General features: G+C 42.8%; 1 protein-coding gene across 2 annotated transcripts; it reads left to right on the top strand.

The window, feature by feature from the left end:
* Positions 1–484: 484 nt before the first annotated feature.
* On the top strand, positions 485–9,208 carry LOC131906131 (killer cell lectin-like receptor subfamily B member 1A). Of its 2 annotated transcripts, none has more exons than XM_059256923.1 (6): positions 485–569; positions 3,309–3,407; positions 4,513–4,587; positions 5,106–5,260; positions 5,507–5,622; positions 9,025–9,208. In XM_059256923.1, the coding sequence occupies exons 1-6, from the start codon at positions 485–487 to the stop codon at positions 9,149–9,151; spliced, it is 657 nt and encodes a 218-aa protein (XP_059112906.1). In that variant the 3' UTR covers positions 9,152–9,208. The 2 variants fall into 2 exon arrangements, with proteins under 2 accessions (XP_059112906.1, XP_059112907.1); XM_059256924.1 differs by having other exon boundaries at positions 5,115–5,260.
* The last annotated feature ends 2,474 nt before the right edge of the window (positions 9,209–11,682 follow it).

The following is an 11,682-nucleotide window of genomic DNA, read 5'->3' on the forward strand; positions in this document are numbered from 1 at the left end:
CACAAAACATAGGGCCAGAAACATAGTGCAGTGATAGAGTGCTTGCCTCAAATTCATGAGGCCCTAAGTTCACTTCCCAGTGCTACGAAAATAAACAGATGGCATAAGGGGCAGAACCTCATGTCTGGCTCTGAGCGAATGACAGTCACCAAAGAGGGACAGCTGTAGCCGGGCAGGGGTGGCCCACGCCTTTAATCCCAGCATTCAGGAAGCAGAGCCAGGCAGATCTTTGTGAGTTCGAGGCCGTTAGGATATATTGTATTAAAGAAGAATAAAAGAGAAAAAAAAGACAATAGCGTGTAAGCTATATGAGCAGGACAGACATCAAGGTCAGTAACTTTGGAGAAACCCTCAGAGACAAGTGTGGGTGGGTGTGGACACACAGTCCAGTGTTCGCAGCGGACTTCCTTTTTTTGCTCATTTCATCTCACAGAACTTGGAGTTTGTCCTGTCCACAAGTTCAGTGTCACGTCCCCCATTGGCAATGGACACATCAAGGGTCTACCTCAATTTAAAGGCATCCAGGAACCCAAGGTCTCAGCATGCATCACCACCATCTCTTGCCCCAGGTCAGTGGCTTTATTTCTCCATTCGGCATTAGAATATCTTCCAGAGTTATGATTTCTTCTTACAGTTTTGTGATTGCTATGCAGATGAGCAGCTGTCCATGCTGAAGAGGGTAGATGGTCACAACTTTAGAGATTAAAGGCTCATACAGTCCACTTTTAGTCAGTCAGTGTGAAACTAAGGCAGCCATTCTTTTCAGCCTTAGTCACAAGACCCTGAAGAAAGGTTACTTTACATCTGTAAGGAAAGGGATGCTTCTAGCAGAGAGACTTGCTATGCAGCATCTTGCCTGGTCCAAACTTCTCTGAAAAACACAAACACCAAGACTCAGCACCACAGCATCTTAGCACTGAGCACAGGTGGAATCAGCACTCTGTCTCTCAGAAGACTTAAAATCACAGTGACAGAAATGTGGAAGACTGATATGTGCCACAAATTAAGAGTACCATGACTTAGGGATGGATGAAAAGAGATAGACATGGAGGCAGAAAATAAGTCTAAAACGGTCATGGTATAGTATGAGATTCTGTGATGTAACTGAGCTTTCTTATATAATACTGCAATGCTTTAGATTTAAACTTTCTATAGTGTGTCAAGAATGAATGGGAACCATGGGAGGCAGAGGCAGCTTGATCTTTGTGAGTTTGAGACAAGCCTGGTCTACAAAGTGAGTTCCTGGACAGCCAGGGCTGTTATACAGAGAAACCCTGTCTCAAAAAACCAAAAAGCAAAGATAAAATGTGAACCACAACTTTTTAAGGATGCTTGTCAGAAACTTTTAAATTAACAGATTTTTTTTTAATCAGAAAAAGTCTTAGAATCATCTAATAAGCTTCATTATAATCTTTACAAAGGGTCTGAGGAAAGTGGGGGGTTTTGACAACTAGAGGGGGGATTTGACGGAGCCAGTTATCTGTGATAGGCACAAGAAAGTCTCTGTTTTCCCTATTTATACCTGTAAGAGTGGAAGAAGGGACTTAGACAGCTTAAGGTTTGGGTTTGTTTTCCCACTGAGTCCAGCCAGCGAGGCCAGTGTGTGCATGGGTGTAGGCCATGTCCGGGAGCATCGGTGGCCTCTCAGGGACTGTATCCTTGAAGAAACCTACTCTCCCCCTCCTAGCAGCCATCACTGTCAATAGCTCCCCAGATGGTGGTGGAACTCATGTCCAACTCCCCTGACAATTTTTGTCAGACTTGAGCTTTTGAAGGTCTTGTGTAGGCTGTGACAAATGGTGTAAGATCCTATGTGTAACTGTCCTGTTATGTCCAGAAGACAGTGTTTCCTTGTAGTTATCTGCCACTTCTTGCTGTGGGATATCTTTCTGTATGCTGGGAATATGTGTTGTTCCCATTGGTTAATAAATAAGCTGTTTTGGCCTATGGCAAGGCAGCTTAGAGGCAGGTGGGAAAGGAGAGAGACCAGAAAGAGAAAGACGGGGTCTGGAGACACTCAGCTGCCATGAAAGGAGCAGCAAGATGTCAGCAGACTGGTAAAGCCATGGAACACGTGGCAAGACATAGAGTGATAGAAATGGGTTAAGTTAAGATATAAGAGCTAGCTAGCACAAGGTCTGTGATAGGTCATACAGTTTGTAAATAATATTAATCCTCTGGGGCTGCAGGATTGTGGGGCCAGGCAGGACTAAAGAAAACTTTCAACTACAACTTCTAGTTTATAGTCATTCTGCCCCTCTTCTGTGGCAATGCCTGAGCTTTGGTTGGGGATGGGATGGGATACAGATGTCCTCTTTAGGGTGGAGTACTAGGTAGTCTCTTATTCTGTAAATGCTGAGCAGTTGTGGGTGGTGCACACCTAGAATCCCATCACCCGAGAGGTGGAGGCAGGAGAGTCAGGAGCTCAAAGTCATCCTTAGTTCACAGAGAGTTAAAGGTCACCCTGGACTATTGGCAACCCGATCTCAGATCACAGCACAACAAAAAGCAACTATGAAAGTATTCTATTTAAGGAAAGAACACCATGAAATTTACAGCCACAATGTGTAGTATGTGTTTAGTTCGTGTGTGTGTGCGTGTGTGTGTGCGTGCGTGTGTGTGTGTGTGTGTGTGTCTGTGTGTGTCTGTGTATGTATGTATGTATGTGTAACAGTGTGTGATATTAGCCACATTTCCAATTCATCTATCCATTAGGAGGATTTAGAACTCAGCCAATAAGGAGGGAATAACACAATTGAAATACTGAAAATATCCTGGGGACTCAGGAGATGTACCTCCATGCATGTTATACCTTTGACCCAATTGGAGAAGATGGTTGTAGATAGCAGTGAAGCATGGGGTCCGTGTGCAGGAATAGATTCACATGTCATTATCACCAAAAGTCACAATTACCACAAAAGGGAGCATCAAAAATATCTATTGAATAAAAGAAGGTCCTCCTTAGAGATGCTTTAACTCCCTTCCTGCAACAGAACATGCCATTTGGTTTTGACGGCATTCGTGGTTTTCAACACATCTTCACATCTATCGATCTTGATTTACTCAATACACCTTTGTGCTTATGCACGGATATGCATAAGCATTATTCTTCAGTCCTACTTTATCAAAGCAAACAGTTGAACCTAACGGAGAATTTATCTCATGGAATTCTGCTTTAAGTTGGCAGAAAAGGGCTCACATCTGCAGCTGACCTTCTACTTGAATCCATTTGTTCCCAAACCACCTTTCACTTTCATTCGCGATGTCCTCAACTGATTTAAACAAGTAACAGGTGTTTGACTTCACAGATGCCTGTCGGTGCCCACGCTCCCATAGGTTGGCTCTGAAACTCACTTGTGCTGGGCTCATCCTTCTTGTCTTGACCCTGATTGGGCTCAGTGTTTTAGGTAAGTGAGGCAAGAACTTTTGCTTCAGAATTTTCCCTCTAAATATCAGGGCCTCTTCCCATGGTTTGATCCCCTTGAGCCTGGGGGAAGATCAAAGACATGAGTAGTTACAGGACAGTGTCCCATGTCCAGTGCAGAAGCTTCACATTTCTGTGCTTCTGAATCTCTCTGAGAGTCGTTAGGAGGTGTTACCCACGAAGGGCTCTCTAACAGGCCCATGAGGGGCAAACATGGCGCCTGCAGGCTTTTCCCTTTCCCCTTTCCTCTCACTGGACTGTCAGATTACATCCTCAGCTAGCCCCCGAGGTCCACTCATTTTGGCCATGGAACGTTCCTGAGACTGAGCACTGAGGTCCAACTATCAAAACATCAAGTTCCAGCAATCAAAATTCATTATTTGGCTACCCTGGCTAGCCTGTCCAATCAGGACTTATCACCTCATCTCAACACAGACTTCCCCATTTTCTCCTTAAAACCCACTCCTGCAAAAGTACCTGCTGCTGTCTTTGCCAGATATGGAAGCAGCCCTCCCCCCTTCCTCCAGGGTAATAAATCTCCTTTGTGTTGAGAATTTGGTGTCTGTGTGTGTTCTGAGCTGACACCAAGCCCCCAACAACGCACATATACCTAGAACCAAATAAATAAATAAATAAATAAATAAATAAATAAATAAATAAATAAATAAATAAAAGTCATAACTGAGACAAAAATAACAACAACAAGGAAAACCAAAAGGCTCAAGTGTTCAGTTTATTAATTGGCTACTAAACTCCAATGGCATTAAGCTGTCTTTCTTGGAGAGGATGTGATAATTCTCATTCTGAAGATGGGAATTCAGGCATGAGCATGGGTAAGTTAACAGTTTCTGTAAGGATATTAGATAGTATGTGCCTTAACAGTGGTGTGAATCCACATGTTCTGTGCTTTTCTTCTTTGTTTATACATCTGTCTATAACTGGTCCCTCTGTCCATCTGGCTAATATTTTATCCTGTCCAGATGTTTCAGGTTTGTTGAAATAGCTTGATTTCCTGAAGTGGGAAAGAGAACACCCACTCCACCTTTCATTTCAGGATTTAATCCTCTCCATGTTTTCTTATTTACTAGTGCGAGTCTTGATACAAAAACCATCAATAGAAAAATGCAGAGTGTATATTCAAGAGAACATGGCTAAACCAACAGGTAATTTTTCAGCTTGAATTTCCCAAGAATAACAGTTGACATTTGCTATTTACCAGGACTTACATCAGTCGAGGTTTAAAACATTCACTCATGAAGACATTACAGTCCCATGGTCTTATGTTAGAAGGAATTGCTTCATAAAGTCTTGTTAAGGGTCTCATGACTGGTAGTTGACAATGCTGGGAACTTCTTTGAAACTATGTGACCTTGAAGCCTGAGATCTTAACCACTTGGCCATGCTGCCTCAATATGCTACCACACTGGATCATTAACTTTAACAACACTCTAATAGAATATTTGCTTTAACAAATGTGTCAAATAGTTAACTTTGTCTAAAGTTAATTGATAGAAACACAAATGAATTCTTGTTATTTTTATTTTTTTAATATGTCATGACAGCAACTTTGTCCCTGCATGTGTTACTAAAAGTGTGTGTTAGTAAAGCAACTACTGTGTGTAACTGGATGTGGTACAACAGGAACAGGGTAGAAATATTCCATGTCTCCTTCTCACTTCAGAGAGTCCAGCTATGTTAAAGTGTCCAAAAGACTGGCTGCCACACCGAGATAAATGCATATATTTTTCTCAAGATAGCAACATGTGGAATCACAGTCTAGCTGACTGTGCTACAAAAGGAGCCACTTTGCTGCTCATTCAAGACCAAGAAGAACTGGTGAGTTGTGGAAGCTCACGGTCTGAGAGACTAATCTGTTATGTGATCCAATAACTGCTTATGCAAGGTGAGTGTCCTAGGATCATAAATACCGGACACAGATTTCTCAAAGGAGCAAGAATTAACTGTGCTGGGGACTCAGGATGGACACAGGTGACACTTGAACTAGGTTTCAGGAGTCTGGGAGAACATGAGTCCCCAGCACACAGACTCAGGGTTAACTCCTCTACTCTGTTTTGATTGTAGAGATCCATAAAGGACTCAGCAAAGGGAAAAGGCGATTTCTTTTGGATTGGACTAAATTACACTTTGACAGACAAGAAATGGAGGTGGATAAACGGCTCTACTTTAAGTTCTGACGTGTGAGTATTGGAGGAGCTAACCTGAATATTCATTTCAGGTCATTTCAGGGCTCTAACACTGATACCAAAGATTAAAGAGGTTCAGAAGAGTTTAAAAGTATGATTTCAAAGTTAGCTGGAATTTTCCATGTATGAAAAGGTATCATCAGCCTTTTATAAGGTCGTGTGTGTGCATGTATGTGTGTATGTATGTATCCAGTGGACTATGTATATATGTATCCAGTGGACCTCTTCTCCTTTGGAAAGAGAATGCAGTTTTAAATATCTACTGAGAGCCTGTAGGCACAGAGAACTTTCCCTTTTTCTACTCTTAAACTTTTTATATTTTCCAAAGAATTTCTAAGTGGTACTTTCCACACTGGTGAAAATGAGCCACAGTGTGTCCTGAGGCCAGTTTCTCAGGTCACAACCAGCAGAGGAAGAGTGAGTGTGAATGAAAAGCACTAAGTGTCAGCAGGGAGCTTGGTCAGCTGAGAGAAATGACCACATTGTCACAGGTTACATTGTAGTGTAGCTAGAGTTGTGAAAGTTACAATTATCTGAGGAGCTGTGGTGAAACAGACCTTAGTCAGCTTTTGTTGTTGTAACAAAATATCACAGATAAACAGGAAAGTGAAATCATTTTGGCTCACAGTTGAAGGGGCCTCCTGTCCATCTTCACCCTGCTCTGTGATGCTAGTCCTGTGGCAATGCAGAAATGTGGTTGTATGAGGGCACAGGAAAGCTGCTCACCTCATAGTGGGCAGGAAGCAGAGGAGATGGCCATGCCTGGGCTGGGATGGGGAGCAGAGATCTGCCTTTCAAAGGCCTGTGCCCCCCACCATGACCTACATCTTTCCAGGAGGCTTCATTTTGCTTGGCTGGGAACTCAGCAATGGGTAAATTCCTTGATGGCATTAGTTCACCCATGACCCAGTCACCTTTTCACAGTGTCACAGCTATCCCACACATGACCTCCTGGGGTATTTGCTATCAAAATTATAATTGTGTGTACAGGTCATAAAGAATGCCATTAGCTCCTTGGTGTCTTGTCATTTTCTTATTGTGTGAGATTGTCATGGTAACTGTGCTACTGTGGTGATATTTTTTTTGTGTTTTAACAAATAAAGCTTGCCTGGAGTTCAGAGGAAAAAGCCAGCCACTACATTAAACATAGAGGTTAGGCAGTGGTAGCACATGCCTTTAACCCTAGCATTCTGAAAACAGAGATTCATCTGGATCTCTGTGCATTCATACCACACTGGGAACAGAGCTAGGTGTGGTGGCACATGCCTTTAATCCCACCACAATTTAACCATAGAGGTCCGGACGTCTGTACAGACAGACAGGAAGTGATAGAGCTGGGCAGAAAGAGGAAGTACTGTAGCTGGGTGGAGTGAGGAAGTAAAATGGTGGGGCACAGAAAAATATATAGGCATCAGTATACAGGAAGTAGCTCTGGAGGCTGAGAAGTTTGAGGTGTGGTTGGCTGTGGCTTGTTCTATTCTTCTGATCTTTCAGTTGTCACCCCAATCTGGCTCTGGGACTTTTATTAATAAGACCACTTAGCAATTCGTATTACAGTGCTACAAAAGAGCTGACACTTTGGAGTTAAGTTATATTTCAGTGCAATTCCCGATTTTTTTGTATAGCAGGAACAGACTCTTCATTCTTTTCATAAGTAAAAGTATATGGATTCAGCCAAATTTCTGTACAGTGCTTTCAATGAGGTTTTCAGGGATTATAATGAGAATCGTTTTATTCATCTTGCTTGAATAAACTTAGGCAAATCTTACAAGAAAATGTACTTCTTGTCATTTCAGAACACATGACATTGAAATGTAAAATGCCGAAACATATCTAGGTTTACTTAAAATGTAATGACAATTTATTAAGTATAGAAATTGTTAAACATAAGAAGTTGGGGTTCAGTAGAGAAGTATATGTGAAGTGTGCAGATTAAGTTCAGCTCATCTGTCAGTTTCTTCTGAGGACAAAGTGACACTGGGGTTAGGGAAGAGCGATTGGTAAGCCTGGAGGCTGCTGTGCTCAGTCGAAAGTGTCAGTCAAGCAAGTCCTGCTTTTGTTTCAACTCTGTCCCTGGATTCAGGTACTAGAAAGGGAGAGAATTAACAGTTTCCCCCACAGGATTATTTGGGGAATTAATAAGGAATGTTAGAGAATTTTCCAGGTGTCTGGTAGGAGAAGACCTGGGAAGCCTTAGAGGAATTTGGAAAGGAAGTCATTGACTTAAACAGACCGGCCCTGAAGAAATGATCCTGAAAGCTGAAGGAAGATCCTGAGCATGGAGGATATAAAAGAGGGAAATCATGGTTGGACCAGCATGCTGACCACTAGGGTGGCATCAGATTTGCCTCTCAGTCCCAAGGGGCTCCACGAAGAACAAAACAAAGAAGGACACCTGTGAGGAGCCCTGCCACTGGCATATGCCACCTTCTTTGTAAGACCCACCAGTGCACTTAGAACTCATCTGTCCCTTACAATCAACCCTGATACTGTCTGTGTTAGCGCATGAATTCTAGTTCCCACCAGCACAGAGTCATGGGAGCCATGAAAAACATGGAGGTTTGAAACCCATGTGTTAATCAAACACTACAACCTAAGGAAGGAGAATAAAGGAATTGTGACTCTGTATCACATGAGTTTGAACCTCTTTCCCTCTCTGCATCCAATTCTGTGATCCAGACTCTGTGAGTTCACTCTGTATGTTGAATACCTACTGTGTGTAACTGTTATCACACGTTCATGTCTATCTTAATACTTCCCCAAAATATATAAACTTTCATATATATATATATATATATATATAAAACTTTATGCTTTTCTGCTCTTAATCTACTTTTAGAGATTTATTCATTTTTGGTTTATGTATAGGAGTGTTTGCATGCATGTGTGTATGTGTACCACATGAATGCCTGGCATCCATGGAAGCCAGAAGAGGGTATCAGATCCCTTGTTACTAGAGATACAGACACTGTGAGCCACCATGTGGGTGCTGGGAACTGAACTCAGGTCCTTTGCAAGAGCAGCAGTGATTTAACCACTGAGCCATGTCTCCAGCCAGTGCCTAACCCTGTAAATGAAAGAAAACTGAAACTAAAAAGAAATGAAGGTCTTCACATGATGTATTAGTGGTGCAATGAGGAGGTCACCATCTCTTTCAAACCGTCTCCGTTTCATGCATCATTATGAAGATTCTTGCTGGAAGGGTTCTTTGCCAGTGAAGAAACATCAGGTTTTAGAATCAGCTCTGCCTTCAGTGTTTATAGCATCATGTCTGTGTTTACTATACTTAATAACTGTGAGTTCTACTGTTCCCTTTAAAGTCCAAAGGAAAGCAATGGCTGACAGGATCATTGTGAGAAAATCCTAAACTAAGAGTGGCTATTCTCTTGCTCTCAGATTACAAATCTTTGGTGAAACTACAAAAGACAGCTGTGCCTCCATCTCAAATGACAAAGTGGTTTCTGAGAGCTGTGGTTCAGACAACAACTGGATCTGCCAAAAGGAACCAAAACCGTGTCTCTGAAACCACGTGTGATGACCCCTGACTGTGAATCCCATCTCCATGACTTTACCATCCACGCCGGACCTCTGCACCCAATCTGTCTAGGCTGCTGACCCACCCCCTCCCCCCAGTGCACAGTTAGTGGCACACTGTATGGACTTTAAAAACATGGTGACTCTTACAGATGCCTGTGTCCAGTTTCTTCATTCTGTAAAGGGGACAGAGATGCTGATGTGACATTTAAAAGAGGTGTTTATGGAAAGAAGTCCAGACAGCTGAGGGGCATTGGATTGTAATCCACGAGTCTGTGACCCTCACTCTCTGTGTCTGAGGTCATCTGCAAACAGCCACAGAAAACCATTTGCAAAATCATTATTAAAAAGCTCTTAATGCAGGGTATGGTGACTCATGCCTGTGTTAACAGCACTGGGAAGGCTGAGCCAGGAGGATCATGAGTTCAAGGCCAGCCTGAGTATGGTGGATTAAATGATAAATGTCCTCCATAGCCTTTGATATTTCATCACTTGGTCCCCAGTTGGTGGCACTGACTGGGAAGGTTTAGGAGTGCAGCCTTGCTGGAGGAAGATTGTCGATGGAGGTGGCCTTTGAAGTAAAAGCCTCACTTACTTGTGGTTTGCTCTGCCTCATGCTATCTGCTCTAGATGTGAGCTGTCAGCTTTTTGCCCCAGCTAGCATGCTATCTGCCTTCTTCCTGCCGTTACGCTCTCTAATCCTCTAGAACCAACAGCCAAAGTAAACTCTTTCTTCTGTGGGTCACCTTGGTTATGGTGTTTTATCATAACAAAATGGTCACAAGCACAAATTTTAGCAGTCTGGCAAATTAGGTGCTAATTAGTAGTACAATAGAAACATTAGAATGTATTAATGCAATGGGATACTATTTAACGTCAAACAAGAACCCATTCATGCATTAGACAACAACATAAATGATCTCAAAAACATTACGTTCAGTACAAGAAGTGAGGTGCTGCAGAATACATTGTAAACAGTTTCATTTCTATAACACTCACAACCAGATATTTAAACACACATTGAGAATACAGTGCTTGAAAACTGAAAGTAATCCATGCTATGAAAACAGTGGCTTACTTAGTCAGGTGTGTCCCCCACGAACACTGGGGCACTTGCTCAAGTGAAAAACGAGACTCAGCCCAGTTCCAAATGGCTTCCTCTCCTCCAATCAAAAGTGCCAGTGTCTGTTTCTTCAGGCCTGGCTTGACAAGCTTTCATCTTACCCAATATGGCAGACGAAAGTCTAAATCAACCCTTGTCTTCCACATCACCAGTTCTGGAGTTCTCAAAGCCTGGGACAGTACACCGTTGGCCTCCTGTGAGTTGTGGTGCACATTACACTTTGGCCATATGGGCTTTTGCATTTGATTTGCTATTTTTTGTGGTGATATATTGTGTACCCCAATAAAGTTTACCTGGGGATCAGAGGACAAAGCCACGCACTAAATTAGACATAGAGGTCAGGTAGTGGTGGCACACACCTTTAATCCCAGCACTTGAGATCTCATGTCTTTGCTTGGGAAGGACACACACCTTTAATCCCAGGAAGTAGTATGGCAAGACACAGCAATGTATATAAGGCTTGAGGAAACAGGAACTCATGCTCTTGAGGCTGAGGATTTCTTAGAGGTAAGAACGTGGCTGGCTTATTCTGTTTCTCAGATCTTTCAGCTTTCATCCCAATATCTGGCTTCGGGTTTTTTTTTTTTTCTTTTTTTTTTTGAGACAGGACCTCATGTATCCCAGGCTGGACAGTGCTGTCCTTGAACTGCAGATCTTCCTGCCTCAGCCTCCCAGTATTGGGATTATAGGCATGAACCTTGGTGCCAGGTTCAGGCCAGCTTTGGTGGTACCTTGTAGCATGAATCTTAAAAGTTTTTATTAATAGGATCAAACCCGAGGCCAGTTATTGGGGTTAATGCTGGTAGATCAGAGAGACAGAACAAGCCACAGCTAACCTCACCTCACCAGATCCTCAGCTGTCTTGTTTCTTCAGACTGGAGGCCTCTGAGTCCTCATCCAGAATGGGTCTCAGCTGAATTGCTGCTCAAAAGCCTGAATGCTTAACCAGCTAAAAGCTTAACCAGCCAAATGCTTCTAGTTTCTGGTCCTCACGCCTTATAAACCTTTCTGCTTTCTACTACCACTCCCTGGGATTAAAGACTGCTTTCTGGGATTAAAGGCATGTGTCACCATGCCTGGCTGTTTCCAATGTGGTCTTGAACTCACAGAGATCCAGAGGGATTTCTGTCACTGGAATGCTAGGATTAAAGGCGTGTGCTAACATTTTCTAGCCTAAGTATCTTGTGGCTTTTCTGTTCTCTGACCCCAGATAAATTTATTAAGGTGCACAATATTTTGGGGAACACAATACCACCACAGTGCCTGGTGCCTGGGCTACTCCCAGTTTATCTGTCTCCACACTGACTCTTCAGAGAACTGGACCTGCATCTATCCAGTGGGTGACTGGAAACAGGAAAAGGGGCTTCGAATCTGTTTAGCCCTAACCCTTGGATCCC

This window comes from Peromyscus eremicus, chromosome 3 (assembly GCF_949786415.1).
Source record: "Peromyscus eremicus chromosome 3, PerEre_H2_v1, whole genome shotgun sequence".
NCBI classification, from domain to species: Eukaryota; Metazoa; Chordata; class Mammalia; order Rodentia; family Cricetidae; genus Peromyscus; species Peromyscus eremicus.

Excerpts from the sequence above, each read along its gene's own strand:
- LOC131906131 (XM_059256923.1), top strand. The coding sequence starts at position 485 with ATGGACACATCAAGGGTCTACCTCAATTTAAAGGCATCCAGGAACCCA. Across the intron at positions 5,261-5,506 it reads TTCAAGACCAAGAAGAACTG|AGATCCATAAAGGACTCAGC; the intron begins GTGAGTTGTGGA and ends TTTTGATTGTAG. Across the intron at positions 5,623-9,024 it reads TCTACTTTAAGTTCTGACGT|ATTACAAATCTTTGGTGAAA; the intron begins GTGAGTATTGGA and ends TCTTGCTCTCAG.